This window comes from Ascaphus truei, chromosome 1 (assembly GCF_040206685.1).
Source record: "Ascaphus truei isolate aAscTru1 chromosome 1, aAscTru1.hap1, whole genome shotgun sequence".
In the NCBI taxonomy this organism is placed as follows: Eukaryota; Metazoa; Chordata; class Amphibia; order Anura; family Ascaphidae; genus Ascaphus; species Ascaphus truei.
Genome location: NC_134483.1, coordinates 58666990 through 58688958, shown reverse-complemented (window position 1 = coordinate 58688958; position 21969 = coordinate 58666990). Strand labels below are relative to the sequence as shown.

General features: G+C 39.1%; 1 protein-coding gene across 1 annotated transcript in view; it reads left to right on the top strand.

The window, feature by feature from the left end:
* The window catches only part of OXCT1 (3-oxoacid CoA-transferase 1), a 227914-nt gene extending 206161 nt beyond the window's left edge, over window positions 1–21753 (top strand). Inside the window, exons 15-17 of the mRNA XM_075588804.1 lie at window positions 14566–14646; window positions 15750–15851; window positions 21500–21753. Coding sequence (XP_075444919.1) covers window positions 14566–14646; window positions 15750–15851; window positions 21500–21541 — 225 coding nt within the window. The 3' untranslated portion in view covers window positions 21542–21753. The remainder of the gene's footprint in view (window positions 1–14565; window positions 14647–15749; window positions 15852–21499) is intronic.
* Window positions 21754–21969: the final 216 nt, after the last annotated feature.

The following is a 21969-nucleotide window of genomic DNA, read 5'->3' as shown; positions in this document are numbered from 1 at the left end:
CTTTGGAAATACAAAACTTTATAAAAAATAGTCAGACAGTGTCAGTTAATGTACATAGTATCTTGAATACATATTAACCATGATTTATATAATAAATATATATATATTCAATTATGAAAAACATTTATTAATGTAGGAAAATACATCTACTATTAGAAATAAAAAACAAAAACACAAATAGTAAAATTTTATACAAAATCAAATGGAACCATTGGTATTAATTAGGTAGGAAGAAAATGAAGGAAACAAAATAATAAACCAAATGCTTTTATGCATCTTACAATATCTTTAGCGCTAAACTTTAGCTGGCAATATTTTAAAGTTTGAAAAGTGTAACAATGCGCTCACCACAAACAAGGCGTGACCGTGAGGCCGAGGTGGGGATTTGATATAACACCAACCCACAGCCGTGAGGGCGCGTCTGGAGTGTAGATTGGTCGAGGTAGCCGGGTCGGGGTAGGAGAGGTCTGGATGGTCAGCGATACTTGCCGAGGTCGGTGTTGGAGAGTTGTGGATCGTAAGGGGCACTTAGCCGTGGTTTGGATTGGAGAGGTGTGGATCGTCGTGGTACTTTGCCGAGGTCAGTATTGGAGAGGTGTGGATCGTCGTGGTACTTTGCCGAGGTCAGTATTGGAGAGGTGCGGATCGTCGAGGTGCTTTGCCGGCTCAGGATGGAGATGTGCGGATCGTCGTACATAGCCGAGGTCAGAAGAACAGAAGAGCGGAGTCCGGAGGAAAAGCTAAGGTCAGGAACAAGGATCTGGAAGCACGGCAAGACTGTGGAGGCAAGACAGCAGTGAACACTTCGCTCATAGGAAGGTTTATGCTCAGCCAATTTGCTAGTGTGCAGCCGAGCATGTAAAGGGAGATTGTGCAATGAGAGGAGAGCATACTCAGTTGTATGCCTGGTTGTGGTTGGCTGGAGAGAATCAGCACAGGTGTATACTAGGCAGAGGAATTAGCAACAGGTGTACTATAGGCAGAGGAGCAAGGAAGGTTCTGCGCATGTGTGCGAGTGTCGCGCATAGCTGGTGTGCGCTGCGTGACGAGGGAGTCACCGCACGAGCGTAGCCTGGTGGCGGGGACGGCATTTAGTACAGAGTGTGGTCCGCGCGCGCCTATGCTGGTATTCGCCGGCAGGCGAGATGTGCTGCAGGAGGCGGGAGAAGCGGAACACCCGGTCGCGGGTTGGGGTAAGCGAGGAGCGCGCCGAGGATCACTGATCCTGACAATAAGCTTATCACTGTTTAGTGAATAGCTGTTACTGGCAAAGAAAAGCTCTGGCTGTTAATGGTCGTTAAAAAGCCATTGTAGCGCGATACTGCAGTGTTATCACTGTTTAGAGAATAACAAAGCAGGCAGTATCGTTCAATAAGGGCATTTATTGACCATTAAACCACTTATCACTGCTTTGTGAATAGGCCCCTTAAAGTCCACACTGAGGCTGGGCAAAAACAAAAACACTTCTCACTATAACTGTATTAAAGCAACAAACCCGCCCTCTTTGGATATCATTTTTTTTTTAAATCAAATTCAAACCAGGAGGGTCCCCTGGAGTGGAACTGCTCTCTGTTTGCACAGGGGACAGTTTTAGTTGCCCGTTTACTTACTTGATTTGCAAAGATGACACCTGCCGTTATTAAGTAGGAATCCGCAACATCATTGGTTGTGGCTTCCTAATTTCTCATCGACCCGCAAGATTTGTCAACCATTTTGCTTTCCTTAAAGGGAAAGGAAATGCTGGCAACTGAAACGGTCAGTGTCTTTAGAAAAATTGCATGGCTCAGCTCTGAAGAAGCCCCATCTTCTGTAAAAATTTAGATTAAAAAGTGTATGCGGGATAGCAGCTTAATCCACAATCAAAATTACCTGTGAAAAATCAAATAGTGCAGATTTATTTGCGGTAGTAACATTATTTATATTTATGTTGTGAACTTATTCTGAGCCACAGAGAACAGGATCTACAGTAACTGTATGTAAATAAAATTAAAACCTGACTCTGGAAGTTATACAAGGCTGGAGAGTTACAGATGGCCGTTTTATGTGGTTATGTTTGGCACTTGGGCCTGGTATGGGAAGAACCATGGTGGTGGAAAAGCAGTCAGTCACAACATTACATGGTGCAACTTTGGAAAGCAAAGGGATGATTGACTTCTATACCACAACTGCAGTCTTTCTAGACACACATCTCCTAGGGGCTTGCTGGTTCTATGGGATAGATAGACATGAGGTTGGGTTCTGTGTTGTTCTTAAGGGAGCTGAGTGGTGTATTGGTCGTTGGGGTGCATGGAGGTTGTTGTGGGATGGAACTTATTGTTGGATGTACCAGTAGGACGTGTAATGTTATTGTAAGGATCTGCATTATTATTGGTGGGGGGGGGGGGAGGAGTCTGTATTGTCATTGCAAAAGCCTGCATTGTCAAAGGGGTCATCTGTATTAGTCACCTGAGAGCCTACAGGAATATATGGGTTGCTAGAATAAGTTCAAATACTGGTGCCTGAGTTTTACAATTGACTCCTACCTCTGGACCAGATTTGTTATGGCCTGTTATAAAGTAGTTGTAGTTACAGTATGTTGGCACAGAAAACAGATCTGAAAGATAAATCCCTCTTCCACAGTACAAGAAAGATAGCTGAAACAGTTTAGGTACAAGCCCTTTGTAAAGAGAACAGTACCTCCAGACGCCTTTAGTATTTTCTGAGTACTTCAGCATTTGTTGTCCAATCATTGTTTTGCAGTTATGTTTTAAATGGTCTGTTTATAATATATTTTTGCATTGGTTTTGTTTAAGGGGACAATGCTTTATCCATTAAAGGTGACAATGGTTCATCTATTAAAGGGGACAATGATTTATCCATTAAAGGTAAAAATGGTCTATCCATTATGTTGGACACTGCTGCCTGGAGCAACGTTGACTGGCATCAATAATACAATTTTATAAGCTTACGGTTTTAAGAATTTGAAAGTTCCTAATTTGAGTAGAAATGTTGTTTCTATGCACAAGTTGTGGGTGGAAAGCTGCTATAACTATAGTGTGCATGAATGGATTGCATATGGGACCACAGTACTGTAAATACCAGGGATATCAAGTGAATTCTGCTTTCCTAGGAAACAAGCTGTTTTGTGATGCTTGCTAGTGGCATTGACTTTGGTTGGAAAGTTGCAAGTCATGAAACAAGCCACTGTGTGTGAGGTGACTGCTTTGCCAATTGGAAAATAAGACAGCAGAACAGATGGCTTTGTGTTCACCCCATGATAAATTCCAATGGGCTTGCAGCACCCCTGCCATCTGCTGCCAGCCACCATGGCTGACTGTGCATACTGGACTTTATGAACCAAAGTTAGTTTATCTATTTCACAATTTCACATACTATAGCATAAAAGAAAGTGAAGTCAAGCTGAATTGCAGAATAATATGGCATAGTAACATTAAGCACTATGTTAGATGGATCAGCAACCAGACACTTAAAACTCTGACTGGCCATAATATGTTTATGTCTTTAGATTTGCCAAGTCTTCTATTCTTTGACCATAACACACAGGAAAATGACAGCCTGTTGTAAAAAATGTAAAGGGAACACAGACAAGAGTGGATTTGTGGTTCACTCCAATTTCTGCACACAACTCAAATGCCAAGTATCCATATTCACTCTACAAGAAATAACAACTGACAACATACCCTGCAGTGAGTAAATGGGTCTAGGGAAGTGATGGCAAACCTGTGGCACACACTGCTAGGTGGCATCTGAACCGGCACACTGTTAGCTGTATCAATTCAATGCCCTCTTACTCTTCCTGGAGATAGAGAAAGTTTAAGCGATAGGAAGTGTTGGACTGAAATATAGTGAGGCAGGTACCTGTAGAAGGGAAAGCAGATATTGTTTGCACTTCCTTTGATCAAAGTATGTATCAAGAGAATAGCAGAATAACTGTAGGATCAACCACCCTAATAGAAAATAAGGCTAACAAACCTCTTTGACACGTCTGTTTAAGGTAAGCTTAGTTTTCAGCAAATAGACTGTCATTCAAATAGTTCACCATAACTGACCTAGGGCTCAGAGCTTTATTGATTGTGTACCTATTAGTTATATACTGTAACTACACTACAGTACTCACGGAAATATAAATAGAATATGTGTGTGTTTTCTATAAATGAAGGACCGTATGGACACCTTAAGAGTGAATATATGAGGCAAAAAAAAATATATTGCAGAGTAGGTTGAGTACTGAACAAGTTTAAGATGTGAATATTGAACTGGCAAACAATATGACAGCATTGTCAAGTTTAATGGATAATTTTTGCTGATGGCCATATGATATCAGGACGGAGGTTTCTCTTCTGGACTTGCCTTTTTAATTCTGTTGTTACATTTCACTGTTTCTGCCTTCCATATGTGTGGCTTACAGTATATGGATCAGAGAGGAGAAGGTATTCCTAAATGTCAGAAATCACCCAGACTTTGCTTCACCTTTACGTGTCTTCATTGCATGAATATGCTAAAATCCCCTCCAACGAGAGATTCAAGTATAAAATCAGATGAAGAAATATTTGTAACTAACTTTATTGCAGCATAAAGCACTTCGTCAATTATTTTTTACCTTCATCCAACCTAATACCAAAACCCGTGCATTGCAGAGCCATTTAACAGCAAATTGGTAAATGTCTTTCCTATCATAATACAAATGTACCTTCAATACATTTTTTTTTAGCTTTCTAAATCATTTTTAATTAGTGCATATTTGTTCCAAGAAACCGTATATATTTCAGCTTGTTATGCTAGTTTATCCTAACACAAAAGGTGGGACTGTAAACAATATTTTGGTAACTAAGAGACATAGATCACAAGCAAAATCAAGTCTGTACTAAATTAGTCAAGAAAAACAGAGCCAAGAGAAATGAAGCATTGGCACTTAATCCTGCTGTATGTGCTTGAATAGTTAAATGCAGATGGATATGTTATTTGGGTACAGCCAGTGCTGTTGCTAAGGAAACGCTTAGCTCATTTTCAGAATGCTTGTCTTGTTTCCGTGCTTATCATAATCTAGTTTAAGGCAATATGTGATAGGAATATGCAGGATTCAATAATTGTAATGCCTTGTACTGTATTGCTTTATTATTCAGCATAATAATTAGACATACACAATCTTAGCAAGCTCAAACCCCCTTTGTTAACTGTTATTCAGCATAATATGCACTTTTCCACATTTTTTTTTTTTTGGTGCTGTGGGCAATCATACAGTTTTAGCTGGCCATCCTGCTTCTCAGAGCTGGCTCAATCACTTGTAGTGCCCATTTCCACAGTCCACAATGGGTCAGTAACCTAATTGCCTAGTACCATAGCCAACCCAGCTATGTCCCTTTTCTCCACACCAACTTTAAAAAAATTGAGTAGGGAGATTGTTCAATTGGTTTGAGTCAGTTTCCTGTAGGACCTAATAACAGTGACGTGTTTTAGTGGGTTAAAGGGGTAATAAGATTGCAGTGAATTTTTTACTGCCACTTATTCCCCATGAGTTTAGGGAGCAGACATAGGAAGCCAAAAAAAAAAGACAAGCTGTCTGTGGCGTCTTGGTGCCCCACGCAAATTTGTGGTCCATTTCTTGGGAAATTTCCTGGGTTCCTGCTGTTTTTTGCTATTTAGCAGCATTGTGTAGAAGCAGAAAGTTTGCAATGTTTTGTTTAAAAAGGCAAAGTTTGTATTACTTTATGAATGGAGCTAAAGCTTCCTGATTTCTTAAAGCAGCAGGAAGCTTATTCCACAGTCTTGGGGCGGTTCTTCAAAAGGCTCTCCCTTCAGATTTATTGACCTTAAACCGAGGCTCAATCAGTTGAAGGGCGATGGCAGATCCAAGGTCCCGATTGGGGATGTTACTGATTAGGTGGTTCTTAAGGTAAGGGTGGGGAGGTGAGGGCGGGGGGGGGGCGGCTCTAGTCCATGTATAGTCAACCGTACGGATTAAGATCTTAAAATGTATGGATGTATATCTTTGTTTATAAAGTCCCAACAGTGTACTCAGCACTTCACAAAGACAACACAGTACAGGGAATTATAATAATGCAATAAGTGCAGCAAAGTCAGATAATAGGAAAGGAAATCCATGCCCCGGAGAGCTTACAATCTAAGTGGTATGTTGGGATGACTTACAGAGAAAACATGTAACGAAATTAGTGCTGTAGATGGCAGTGCTGGGCCACAATGATTGGTAGGAGTGACTGTGGGGGTGAGACAGTAACCATGAGTGCAGGCTATTGCGACACTTGATTTGTCAGGCGAGTTTTAAGGTTAGTAAGTATTAAATTAGATAGGTTAACAACATTAGCAGGGGAAGAGGTGGCAGGGAGGTGGGGGTGAGAGCAGGTGTGTGTATGGCTGGGTCCATGATTAGGAGAGATATATCCCCAGCAGCAAGAAGGAGGAGTAGAGAGAGAGAGGGTGTGAATAGAGGATTTGTGCAGGTCCTTTTTATTGAGGCGTAAAGAAGTATGTTGGGAAAGAGGTGTGTAAATAATGGTGCAGTGTATGGGCACAAGCATTGGTGATGAGGAGATGAAGAAATCTGGATAGAAGGAGTGGAGTGGGGAAGTTGGAAAGAACAGAAACGTTTATAAAAGGAGTGAGGAAATAGCAAACAGCAAAAGCAGTAGGGAGGGAATAAAGCAGGAAGGGACTTAGGAGGAGAGAATTCCCAGGTATTGGAAAATAGGAAGAGTACAGTAGGTGTTGATAGAGAAGGTGTATAAATCAGGCCTGGCAGGGCAGTGTAGCACTGAATATTAAGCAGCCTCTTAGAAACTGAGTCTATACAGGCATACCCCGCATTAACGTACGCAATGGGACCGGAGCATGTATGTAAAGCGAAAATGTACATAAAGTGAAGCACTACCCTTTTCCCACTTATCGATGCATGTACTGTACTGCAATCATCATATATATGCATAACTGATGTAAATAACGTATGTGTAACAGGCTCTATAGTCTCCCCGCTTGCGCACAGCTTCGGTACAGGTAAGGAGACGGTATTGCTGTTAAGGACGTGCTGACAGGCGCATGCGCGAGCTGCCGTTTGCCTATTGGGCGATATGTACTTACTCGCGAGTGTACTTAAAGTGAGTGTCCTTAAACCGGGGTATGCCTGTAGATGTGTAGAAATTGTCAGAGCATTTAGAATGTAAAGTTCTCGCAGTTCCAGAGTTGTTGTTGTTGTTGTTGGTGCAGAGTCCAGTTCCTCTTGTATTCTTCACATCTAATGGTAACTCCAATATTAACTCCGCAGACACTTTATATGTGACACTTAACATGTTACACAGCCATGTGGCACAGCCAAGATAGACTGACTTAAATACTCTAAACAGATTTGCATGACTAATAATTAAGGGAGGAGTTGTGCCTATTCAACTCAGGCAGACATACCAAGGAGATAAGATTAACCGTTGGCCCCACCTGGAGCCAGTGTAAATCTTGTAATACTGACGAGATGTGGTTTCTCCTTGACTTGCCTTCTATAAGATGGGCAGTAGCGTTTTGCACCAACTGCAGGGCATTGATATTATGTTTTTGTCACAGCCGATAGATTTGGAAGTAACAGTTTTTCAAAATAGTTTCAATATGAGGCTAATCAATGACATCTGTGTCAATAATAGCTCCCAGGCTTCTCACCGTCTCTTTCCTTGGGATGGCTGAGATATTGATTATTAGATCTTTGAAGGCGTTACTCATAGCATCTGTTTGTGCTTTAGGGCCTATCAGGAGCAGCACGGATTAAGAGGCATTAAGATGTAGCCAATTCAATGTCATCCAATTAGAGCAGTCAGTAAGGAAATTACTGTATACAGTGATGATCTTTGGAGATGTCAGACAAACTGGATATCATCCGCGTATTAATGTAACTGAATTATTTTTTTTTAACGAATAATGTCCCCTAGTGCTTTCATATTTGTATCGAATAAAACCGGGGAGATGGCAGATGCCTGAGGGACGCCACAAATCAGCGGGATTGTGTTTGAAGAATAATATGAGGATAATAACTAGTGCTTTTGCCCATTTCTATGTGTGGTGATGGGGTAGAAGGGGTGGGGGAAGGTGGTTAGGCTTCCCGGAATTGGTGGTGAGGGGGATGGGTGGGGGGGGGGGTTAGTGAGGTTAACCCCTTAATTACCATAGCATTTAATAAGCACTAAGGCAATTAAGGGGTTACAGGTCAGTAGCTAGTTATTTTATTTTACTGTTGGTTCCACAGAAGAGGACGGCCTTCATCCTGACAGGGGTAAGTACAACGTTTATTATGGGTGAAGGGGATAGTTGCCCCAGAGTGGGTGGTTAGGCCTGGCTGTGGGGGTTAACCCCCTTCATTACCGTTAAGGTACCTTACCACCCACCCTGCGGCAACTATAACCTTTACCCACCCCTTCTACCACCACCAGCAAACTGGTTAGTGGTGGTTAACCCCTTAATTACCTTAGCGGTTAGCCGGTAAGGTAATTTTGGCCTGTTTTTAATTTAAATTACATTATTGAGGCTGGGCTTCTCCAGACCAGAACTGCATTCATTTCAGGTCTGGGGACCCCCTGCTTCTCAAGGTACAGGCCTCTGTATGGGGTGCCGGTATCTCTGGCAAGTTTAATTCTCCAACGTCGTGTGACTGGGACATTTGAACTTGCAAGAGATACCGGCTTACATCTGAAGGGTGACATCTGGTCATTTATATACATTCTTATGCAGAATAGCTTATACTATACGTAGCGCACCCCTGATGCACTTACGTAGGTGCATATACAGCTGTACACTTTTTTTTCCTGTACACCTAGAGCAATCCTCTATTCTCTATGTACTGTATGTTTTATCTTCATTATAATATTGCATTAACAAATAATATGGAAACGCCATGTGCGTTAAGATCCTGAAAGTTTTACTGGGTTTGAAACCCCAAGTTGTGAAGTTTCCATATTGTAATTGTTGACTCTACAAAAAGTCAAAAAAGTAAACATAGTGCTTTTGGGTTTGAAATTCGAACTCCCTGGATTCGATATTTGATTCAAATTCCAAGTTAAACAGTGTGGGAATTCGATTCAAACTCCAAGTCGAACTTTGGAGGAATTTGTTTGTTTTTTAATTAAACCGATAACCAAAAGAACCACAACCAAAACACAACATTTTGCTAGAACCAAAACACCAGTTAAAGTGTCACCCTTACAAAAAGATCTGAGCTTCCCTCTCACTTCACAGTCTGAATCTTACATACAGTAGTGGTACTATTTTCTATATAAATTATAGGAGCATTTCCTGAGTATGTGTAATTACCATTACAACTTTACGTACTAAAGTTCCAAGAAAGTTTATACTAAGGTGTCAGATTGGGAGTAAAGATGACCACGGTTCTTTTTGTTTCCATTGTTGTTTCTCTGGATATCAAAAGGAGGAATTGCCGCCTACTGTAGGTCTCCGCTATTAGAAGAGGAGCATTACTTTTTTGGAGAAGATTTGCTGCTTATATCAGTTTGGGTAGCTATTTAGATTTTAACAGCATACACACTTTGGCCTTTATTCTGTAAAGTTTGAATAGTGCAGATCCGGCGCTCCTGCACGGATAGCCCCATTACAGTCAATTACTTTGTTATTCGCTCATTACAGCATAAGGGCCTATGCATCTTAATTGTGCGTACAGTAGTGCAGTAGTACATTACTGAAGAGTGCGTACAGTAGTGCAGTAGTACATTACTGAAGAGTGCATACAGTAGTGCAGTAGTACATTACTGAAGAGTGCATACAGTAGTACATTACTGAAGAGTGCATACAGTAGTACAGTAGTACATTACTGAAGAGTGCGTACAGTAGTGCAGTAGTACATTACTGAAGAGTGCATACAGTAGTGCAGTAGTACATTACTGAAGAGTGCGTACAGTAGTACAGTAGTACATTACTGAAGAGTGCATACAGTAGTGCAGTAGTACATTACTGAAGAGTGCATACAGTAGTGCAGTAGTACATTACTGAAGAGTGCATACAGTAGTGCAGTAGTACATTACTGAAGAGTGCATACAGTAGTGCAGTAGTACATTACTGAAGAGTGCATACAGTAGTGCAGTAGTACATTACTGAAGAGTGCATACAGTAGTGCAGTAGTACATTACTGAAGAGTGCATACAGTAGTACATGACTTAAGAGTGCACAGTTCATTTTTTTTTTTTTTTTCCCAGAACAAAATATAAGAGCAAAACTTATGGTAAATTTCTTGCAACAAAAAAATACACATACAATCTGTAACTAGATGTCGCATGGCTTTGGAGCCGTCAGGCCAGTCTTCAGTTTATTTGTTCCATCCTGCACTTCCATGCTGCATTCGTCAATAGTGTATTACAGGTATTTATTAAATTAAACATATTCAAAATATCTTAAATGCATTCACAAGAGTAATATACTTCTGGGCATATCCAGGTAACTGGTTGTCCACCTAAGCATGATCATGCTCTGGCCCTCCAGGCCTCATCACGGGAATATGGTATCAGCTGACATTTCAGAGACCACTACTACCCACATGCGTTTCATGGCTTGCATTGTTTCCTTATAAGGAAATGCTTAAAATGCCTTGGGGAAGAGGTAGTCCCTGAAACCTCGGCTACCATATTCCAGCTATGAGTATCGGAGCTCGGTCATAGACCATTACGCTGAGGGAGAGGAACGGTCATCAAAATTGTGTTACTCATGAGTGTGCATTTTGGATATTTAGAATTTAATTAAATATGTTATAGCTTCTAGATTGCCATTTTATCATTTGGAATGAGATGACAATTTGGCAACAAACTGTTAGTGTTGATATTTAGTTTGCAAAAAAATCATAAAGTATATATGAAATATTGTAATTGGTGCATAATTGGTATTAGTGGGGCAGTGTAATGCCTGTATGCCCGCAGACCTGGCCAGTCCCCAGTACTGAGGTGGGTAAGGTTATAACACGCACCCACAGCAGTGAGGGCATGCCCGGAGTGTGGTAGTGCGTTGCCGGGCCTTTTGAGAAAAGGTTAGCAGATACTTGCAATGTCCTGGGTATGAGAGTTTGGATAGTAATGTCCGTGTGCCAGAGTTCAGGGGTAATAGAGAGCAGCGTAATCAAGTCCATAAGCCAGTGTTCGAGGATAGGAGAAGGCAGCGTAAACGTATCCGAATGCAGGGTCCAAGGGCAGGAGAAAGCAGGGTAATCCAATTCAAAGCAGAGTTCAAGCTAGGGAGATCCAAAGGTAAACAGGGGCAGGAACCAGCACTGAAAGAGACAGGAGAGCCAAGCATAGAGACTGCACACACAGGGGTCACAAGAAGCTATGCAGAGCAATGAGCTAGAGGACAGACATGGATTATAAAGGAGGGAGCACCAATGGGAGAGAGAGGAGGAGCAGAGGTTAGAGTGAGGGGTTGCAGAGATAGGTCAGAAGAAGAAAGGGAGGAGACAGGTAGATCAGACAGGGAAATGGCTTGCACACTATGAGGGGCGGAACCAGGGCTCAGGGAAGACCTACAAGTGGAGCGTGTGCGCGCGCCTTCTGTAAGGGCTGGATGCGCGTGCACAGTGTGTGCCAGGGAGCGTGAGGAGCGTCGCACCGCAGGGGCGCTCGCCAAGGACAGCGACGGGGCAGGAGGAGCAGCTGAAGGAGGTAACGTGGCAGGAGAGGGAATCGAGGGGCGCCGCGAGCGATGAGTGCCGCGGGCGGAATCAGGAGTTTGGGGATAAGCGCGCACCTTGCGGGGAACACGCGTGACAGCTGGGCGTGCGTCCGGACAGGGCGCAGAGGAACGGGTGCGGGAGGAGGAAGGGAGAGATGAACGAGGAGGCGGAGGAGGAAGGTCAGAGGCAGGGAGAACAGGGGTGACGGGGACACATTGAGAAGCAGGAATCCCCTAAACAGTCACAGGCAGATATTCAAGATGGAAGAGGATGTGCCTTATAGTAAACTGATTGGTACAACTAAGAAACTTTTAATTGAGTTTACCACTATATTGTTCTTATGTTTTCCTTCACATCTCATAATTCATTCACCAAAATGGCAAACGTCATGCCATTTGTTGAATTTTATAAAGCAAATATCTATATATTTCAATGGTTAGTGTGGACTTAATACCTGCTCATGTTTATAGTGTGGACTTAATACCTGCTCATGTTTATACTATAAAGTAATGCTGAATCGAAAATAGAGATCAGTATTTTATTTGAAAACTTATAAAGCCATTTTGTACTGTACAAACACTTATCTTATTGATATTTTGTGTCCTAGAAACTGAAAGGACAAGCAACTAATTTCCACAGCAAACACAGACCGTTTTGTTTCAGGGTAAAATGTATCTAGTTTTGCACCACTCCTTTGGTAACATTTTCATTGTATGATGTTTGTTACATGTGTGAAATTGATATGAAATCTAACTACCTACCTTAATCTAGGAAAAGTTATATTCAATCTAGACCAACCTATAGTAGATGGGCATTCTTTATCAACTTTATTATGGCAAATTGCTTGATAAGACATTTAAAAAAAAAAAAAAAACAGAATTTAAGTACAATTTTGACTTCTTACAATAAAACGCTACAATGAATAAGTGGAGACACTTTCTCTGGGATACCTGTACAAGTAGATAAGCCGAGAGGGCAAATATCTTCATACGGGTTATAACATCATTTATAAGTGCCAATACCACTGCATGATCTAGCATTAAAAAGGCAAGATTAGGCTTCCTGAAATGATTTTGGCTTCTTGAAAATAATCGATGAAACAGGAACAGAGCAAATGTCACTGATAGCTCTGATTAAGGTTCCTGAGATTTGTCTGTCACTGGCCAGTCAGTTAAAAGAAGTGTTGTATTTCTTAAGCTACAGTATTCATTGTGTTGAGAATCCATGTACATCAGTTCTGTCTTGGTAGTTTCCTTGGTACCACACACAAATGTTACTCTTAAAGAGGCAATCCAAGCAAATGTTTTCTCCCCCCATTTTTTTTTTTAGATAGCTACATAGCATTGAAGCAGGGGGTCTCTGGAGCTGAACCCTTTCAGTTCAGCTCCGGGCACCCTGTGCTTCCCGACATACTTACGTCCATAGTAGGTGCTGGTAGCTGCTCCAGTAGGCTAGCAGGGATCACATACAGGCAGAGTTTCAAAGCTCCTGCACCCTCCGGTCCAATAGGAAGCAGTGATGTCATCAGGTGTGGCTTCCTATGGATCCACGTGACCTTTAAACTTTGGCGGCCTGTATTTCAGGAAAAAGGGGGTCCCCAGAGCTGAAATGAATGGGGTTCAGCTCCGGATATGCTTCAAACCTATGTTCCAAAAACACAATTTGAAAAAGTGAATGAATTGCTCCTTTAAGATGGGACTTGTGTATAGCGGGTGTTCTCAACTCCAATTCTCAAGAGCCCCCCGACAGGTCAGGTTTTCAGGATATCACTGCTTCAGCACAGGTGGCTCAATCAGTGGCTCAGTGGAAGACTGCTCCACTTGTGCAGAAGCAGGGATATCTTGAAAACCTGACTGGGTGGAGGGTGGGGGGGGGGTCTTGCGGATTGGAGTGGAGTACCCCTCCAGTATGGGAAGATAACTACATTGTATACCAAGAGGCATTCTCATGTACTAGTGGGGGACCACAGATGAAACCTCCATTTGTTATTTTAAGTCTCTTTTCTCATATGTGTAGTTACAATTAAAGGGAGGCATTTGCATACGGTTGGTTTTGCAAATGATCTTGTTGTCATATTGATGTAAATATGGACTTTACTGATGCTCCATTTCTGTGTTAGTTTTGAGATCGCTGTAAAATACAATGAACTCTAGTTGTGCAAACAAATGTAAAACAAATAATTAACAAATGTAAGACCTCTGAATATCAACTTCATATTTAAACTAAGGTTAGTGATGTATTGTTAATAGGATCAGATCTGCATGTAGAAAAGATCTGTTGTAATATTAAGAGGGTATCATCTGGGTAATACTCATTCATTTAAGTCAAAGTATTGGGGGAGGTCAGGACCTCTTGGCTATCTCTCTTAAAATGTACTGTGCCTTTCTCATCTTACTTTGTGGTATCTCTCTCCCTGGGTTTGAGTTGACAATTACCCTACCTCCTTACATACATACAATAATAATTACACAGGTAATAGTGGAACGGCAACATAAATAAGACATGGCTACCTCATCTTATCTGGCCTACACTACCTCATCACTTACAATGATAAATACACCAGTGAGCCCGTATGAATAGGACAGATCTATGATATTCAAATAATACTGAACTAAAATGTATACCAAGGTCTGGCTTTACTTACATGGGCAGTTATACATATGTATAGTATATTTCAAATAAGTATACAATATCCCTTACAAGTGTACATGTCACTCGTTAACCGAAGGCCAGAACCATTGCATTATTTAAAATAATTCACCATGAACTCAGAAATGTCATGGTTTATTATTTTATTGAAACTGTAAGTACTGTAAGTCTACGGAACAACATGATGCAAAACAAGTTCCATGTTGTGAAAATCTGAATTGTTTCCAAACAGTAATACACATGCTTCTGGTTCATTATAGGGCGGCGCACACAAGATTTTGGAACAATGCAACCTTCCACTTACAGGGAAACAGTGCGTTGACCGTATTATTACAGAGAAGGTAAACCTCTTATTTTTTTCTTATTCTGACTAGTACTATTAAGCTGTTTACACCCAAGTATATGTTTGTCCCCTTGCACTGTTTCATCTAAATGTTCAAAATGTTTTACAAGATCTACGGTATGTAATCCATAATCTGATCAAGTTAAATCCCCACTCCATATATGGCCTACACATCTGCAAATAAATCTTACAAGCATCCCAGGGGTCATGTAAGCTGACTATCACCAATGCAATGGGCCTGAACCCATATTAATGCAGAGGGGGGAAATCAAATCTGATTAATATAAAGCAAATAAAAATATCACTTCTGAGCACATTCACATTTCTCAGACGGGTCTTAGAGTGCTCACAAGTGATATTTTTATTTGCTGTACCCTGTGCTGTAGAGGGTATTTGTCCCTTTTTTTACCCACCATAACTTTTTAAATGTGTGATCAATATAAACAAACTAACCCTAATATGTTTTAATTGTTACATTTTCAAGCCTGTAATTAAAAGCATCATCTGTAGTACAGGAACTCTGTGAGCACCATATAACATTTAATATAACATTATATTTACTGCATGTTTTACTTGTCATAGATGATTAAAAGAACAATAAAGATAAGGCTGTATTATTAAATGGCTAATACAAAACGGAATATTATGAGCGTAACCAAAATAGAAAAACAAATAGGTTTTAGAATTCCTAATTGCAGCATTAGGGGATTGATTTTCGGTTGTGAAAATATAGCCCCACAATGTAGATAAAAAGAGGTAAAAAAAAAAAAAAATTTCACTATATACTTTCTCGTTATTATGTTTGTGTGTACCTAATAACTATAGTTTATATATGTTAAACGGCAGATGCTAGTGTCCGGCTCCAATCTGTACGATAATGATGTAATATCAGTAATATTATTCCCATAGCCAGACCAGTATCGAAGATGAAAAGATTATTATTTCGTTTCATCAATGTCCCAGCTCCTATTAAATATTGTTTACTGGAAAAAGAATTGATTTCTATTGACATCCTTACTGACATTTAGTTTGACAGCCGCCCATCTGACAATAACCAGTAGTTTATTTACATGATGTATTGATATATTTTATATATAATAGGCCGTCTTTGATGTGGACAGAAAAAGTGGTCTAACTCTGACTGAAATCGTGGAAGGCTTTTCCGTAGATGATATAAAGAAATGCACCGGCTGTGACTTTGCTGTGAGTATCTGGAATTAAAATGGATCAGGTTTCTTCTATGTCACTTGAATGTGTTTTTGATAGGACCGGAGGGACTTTGAAATGCATTGCTGGTCCCTGACTCTGTGGCCATTAATAGTAGCCCAAGTAATAGTTTGACAACATGAAAGTGTCTCTTTAGGTGTCACATATTTATTATTTTGACGATTATTACCATTCTCTACCAAAAAGCACATGGAATTCAGTTTTTCCCATTTTCAATCAGTGAACGCAAGATTGATATCACTGTATTCTGCTGGTTCTGTATTTTACAGTGGGCTTTAATGAAACAGGAACGATTGCAATAATGGCTTTTGAGTGAACTACCATGAGCTACAGTCTCATCAAAAGTATTTCTTAATGCTCCCTACTGCAGGTTGTAGCTTTGTATAGAAATAATTTTATTGCTAGCGATGTTCAAATAAAACATTTTGGTGTTCAGTAATTAATCTTCAATCAAAACTCATCTAAGCAAAGTTGGCTGAATTGAAAGTCTTTCAGTAAAGCTGATTTCACAATTTCTGCCTTAAACTTGTCAGACTAGAAAAACTATGAATGTTAGACTATGTGCAATTATTTTCTTAATCAATATCTATTGATTTATCTGATGACTGTAGGGGAGCAGGGAATTTCATAATTGATTTTGTTTGGGGAAGAAACGGAGAATTTTTGATCTCCTCTTTTTATGATATTAATCTCACATGCTGTATTGTATGTGAGATTTAGCATAAATACCAGAGCTTTTTATTAAAAATGAAATGTTGTAAGAACCAATCTTGTGTTTCAATTGTGATGCTGAAGAGGCAATCCATATGGCTCTTCACAAAAAAAAATAATATATATTTCTGTTTTAATTGATTACTTTTATTGAAAACGAATTGCCCAAGCTGCTGATCAATTCGTTCACACGTAATCGAACAGCAAAGATCCTGCTTCCTAGAGTTTACTAAATGGCTGCCTTTCAGTTTCAATCAATCCTACAGTCGGTGTAACTCAGCAGCTACAATGTATATATTAACACACAAATGGGGCGCAAATTTTTTTTAAAAACAAAGATTAATAAATTCAATAAAATGTTTTCTAAATTGACTCATAAAAACATATAGCTCAAAATAAAAGACATGATCCGATATGATCACAAAAGATCAAAAAAAAAAAACCACAAGGCTCGTGGTATAAATACCACCACTCCAGACAGAACAAACAAATGCCTTAAGATGTAAAAAGGAGAAAAAGAAAGTCCAGCTGCCAAAAAATGAAAACCTTATTTCCTTAACTTCTGTATGCGAGTGTCCTCGTGGAGCGGCTCCGCTGCGTCCGGGTTACGTCGTCATGTGTCTCCATGCGCAGCTATGATCTCACCACTCTACGCGTTTCGTGTCGATTCGACACGTCTTCAGGGGGTGATTGGATGGTCCCGTGGTTACACTTAAGTACCCTGGCTTACTAATATATATCAGCCAATCAGAACCATACTGCATATTAAACTAAACTATTAATACTCATATAAACAAATCTCTGACATGACATAAAAAATGAGAAAAAATAAATAAATATATATATATATATATACCTCCATAAACGAACAATGAACAAAAGTTTCCATAAATGTAATATAAACAATGAATGTAGGAATTGTCATCAAGATTTTAATGTTTATTCCTACAATCATTGTTTATATTACATTTATGGAAACTTTTGTTCATTGTTCGTTTTTGGAGGTATATATATATATATATATATATATATTTTTTTTTCATTTTTTATGTCATGTCAGAGATTTGTTTATATGAGTAATTTTTTTATTGTATTTTTGTCATTGTATGTCATCGCATTGTGTGTATTACAGTGTCCTACTGTATCAACTTGGCCGTATTAGCCTATTGGACGGCTTGTTAGTTTAATATGCGGTATGGTTCTGATTGGCTGATATATATTAGTAAGCCAGGGTACTTAAGTGTAACCACGGGACCATCCAATCACCTCCTGAAGAAGTGTCCAATCGACACGAAACGCGTAGAGTGGTGAGATCATAGCTGCGCATGGAGACACATGACGACGTAACCCGGACGCAGCGGAGCCGCTCCACGAGGACACTCACATACAGAAGTTAAGGAAATAAGGTTTTAATTTTTTGGCAGCTGGACTTTCTTTTTCTCCTTTTTACATCTTAAGGCATTTGTTTGTTCTGTCTGGAGTGGTGGTATTTATACCACGAGCCTTGTGGTTTTTTTTTTTGATCTTTTGTGATCATATCAGATCATGTCTTTTATTTTGAGCTATATGTTTTTATGAGTCAATTTATAAAACATTTTATTGAATTTATTAATCTTTGTTTGTTCTTTTTTTGCGCCCCATTTGTGTGTTAATGTGTATGTAGTTGCCCCGCTGATCACGGGAGACTGGGAGCAGCAGGAAGGAGAAGTTTAGATTTGGAGAGAAGATTGATAAGGAACTGCGCACACTGAAACTTCTTTTCACAATGTATATATTACAATATATATATATATATATATATATATATATATATATATATATATATATATATATATATATATAAAATTGTTATTATGTCCTGATATGTAAAACCATAGAGTTCAAGGAGGGTGGACGTTCTTTTTCACATGACTGTATATTAGATATAATATATATATACATATATATATATATATATTTATATATATATATATATATATATATATATATATATATATATAATATACAGTCATGTGAAAAAGAAAGTACACCCTCTTTGAATTCTATGGTTTTACATATCAGGACATAATAACAATCATCTGTTCCTTAGCAGGTCTTAAAATTAGGTAAATACAACCTCAGATGAACAACAACACATGACATATTACACCATGTCATGATTTATTTAACAAAAATAAAGCCAACATGGAGAAGCTATGTGTGAAATACTAAGTACACCCTTACTGCTTCCATAGGAATTAAGATACTAAGTAGCAGACAGGTGCTGCTAATCAAATGCCCTTGATTAATTGATCATCAGCAAGTGTGACCATCTCTATAAAAGCCGAAGTTTTAGCAGTTTCCTGGTCTGGAGCATTCAGGTGTGTGTTAACACAATGCCAAGGAGGAAAGACATCAGCAATGATCTTAGAGAAGCAATTGTTGCTACCCATCAATCTGGGAAGGGTTATAAGGCCATTTCCAAAAAATTTGAAGTCCATCATTCTACAGTGAGAAAGATTATTCAAAAGTGGAAAACATTCAAGACAGTTGCCAATCTTCCCAGGAGTGGACGTCCCAGCAAATTCACCCCAAGGTCAGACCGTGCAATGCTCAGAGAAATTGTAAAAAAGTTAAATGTTAAAGTTCATGACAGTACAATTAGAAAAAGATTGAACAAGTATGGTTTGTTTGGAAGGGTTGCCAGGAGAAAGCCTCTTCTCTCTAAAAAGAACATGGCAGCACGGCTTAGGTTTGCAAAGTTGCATCTGAACAAACCACAAGACTTCTGGAACAATGTCCTTTGGACAGACGAGACCAAAGTGGAGATGTTTGGCCATAATGCACAGCGCCACGTTTGGCGAAAACCAAACACAGCATATCAGCACAAACACCTCATACCAACTGTCAAGAACGGTGGTGGATTGTTGATGATTTGGGCTAGTTTTGCAGCCACAGGACCTGGGAACCTTGCAGTCATTGAGTCGACCATGAACTCCTCTGTGTACCAAAGTATTCTAGAGTCAAATGTGAGGCCATCTGTCCGACAGCTAAAGCTTAGCCGAAATTGGGTCATGCAGCAGGACAATGATCCCAAGCACACCAGCAAATCTACAACAGAATGGCTGAAAAAGAAAAGAATCAAGGTGTTGCAATGGCCCAGTCAAAGTCCAGACCTCAACCCGATTGAAATGCTGTGGCGGGAACTTAAGAGAGCTGTACATAAACAAATGCCCACAAACTTCAATGAACTAAAGCAACGTTGTAAAGAAAATTCCTCCACAACGATGTGAGAGACTGATAAAGTCATACAGAAAACGATTACTTCAAGTTATTGCTGCTAAAGGTGGTTCTACAAGCTATTGAATCATAAGGTATACTTAGTTTTTCACACATGGCTTCTCCATTTTGGCTTTATTTTTGTTAAATACATCATGACACGCTGTAATATGTCATGTGTTGTTGTTCATTTGAGGTTGTATTTACCTAATTTTAAGACCTGCTAAGGAACAAATGATTGTTATTATGTCCTGATATGTAAAACCATGGAATTCAAAGAGGGTGCACTTTCTTTTTCACATGAGTGTAGATATTATTATAACATATATATTCATATTATTTATATATATATAGGTCTTAAAATTAGGTAAATACAATATATATATATATATATATATATTTATTAATATACTTACAATGTATGTATATTATTAAGGTAATATTGTCTATTGTTTCAGCTCAAACTGCTGGAAATATTGGTAACAAATGATCACAAACAGGAAAGTGTTGCAACAAATCTTGTATTGCTGGGGAGGTGGGCTACAGCCTGGTATAGAAATCAAATGATGCTTAGTATATTAAAATTCATTACAAATGGCATTAAGAGTTTAATTTAAAAAACACACATGTATACTATTGCATACATTGCTCCCTTAATGCAGATTTTGCACCTTTTTTTTGTATGGGCTTTTTGCTTTTACTCATTCGCATTGCAAATTCTAATTTTTTATTTATTAAAAATCACTGTTTTGCAGCTTGAGGAAAGACAAATGTACAATTCAGGCAACGTGTATATGCCACAGTATTTCTTTTTTCTATCTCTATCTCCTCCCACCAACACGGGTGGGGGAGAATTGATTGCCTGTTATTGCAATAGCGGTGACAGATTCGTTTCACAAATGCTGTGATCTGTATAATTTGGGATTCTATCCCCTCTCAACACACCGCAAGCATAAGCAATTTTCTCTTCAACTGGAAGTGACCGTTCTCTCATCACTTATCAGGGTAACATAATAGTTCCTGCTGGCTAACAGCATTCAGGGCATTCCTTATCTAATCCTTGCTACAACCAGTACCGTCCCCGCCTCACGCAAGCTGCTGCTGCATCTCACCACAGTTATGTGCAGCATGGGGTGCTACTCGCATCATCAGTACTTCCCACTCATGGCTAGAGCAGTTTGTGTAGGGAATCATTTTGCAGAGAACTAAAGACATGCAGCTGGTACAAAAAGGCAAGTGAATTATTCCAACAAGGAATTGGAATATGTTGGTTGACTTTTTATCAGCTCCAACTCTTCATTTATCTTTGTCCTGGTTGATCGCAGTAGAAAGGCATATATAATAAATAATATATATATACAGTATATGTATAATATAATATATATATATATATATATATATATATATATATATATAAAATAAATAATAGTGCAATAAATCATAGCAAGAACTTAATCACGACAAGCCGCAGCATTAGCTAGCCTTTTAACATTAAAAGTAGGTAAAAGCAGGAAATCAAACTATTCACCCAGCTGATCATAGTATACATTCACAACATCTATGTTTGCATCACTTCGTAACGTGAAAGAAAGAAAAACATTTAGATCTATTTGTCATTGTGGAATATAATATCACATACATTTTTCATGTTTTAGGTTTCACCGAATCTCAAGCAGTTAAAGAATATTGAGGAGTAAAATATGATTCATTGCTACTTCACTTCAGTGGTTCATCAAAGAAGAACAATCAGTGTCTACCGACTTTTTTCTAGAGAATTTTATGTCAAACATAAACTATTTAAACATATGCTTTTCTAACAGTACTACAATTTAATTGCTGCAGAAACCGTCTCATAGAAATCCGTTATCAAAATGTGACTTTAGATTAAATAAAACTCTATTTGCTTAAATTTTTTGGAGTTGTCCTTTTATTTGTTTTCGTATGGTATTTTATTCTTTATACATTTTAAACCAAATTAAAAAATATATATATTTATATCTATGTATGTATGGATGGATGTATAGAGATACTGTAGAGATCTGAAGGTAGAAAAAACAGGATATTCAGCGCTCGTGCTGTGTGATGGTGTGGATGATCCCTTTGCAGCATGTACATAAAGCGTCTC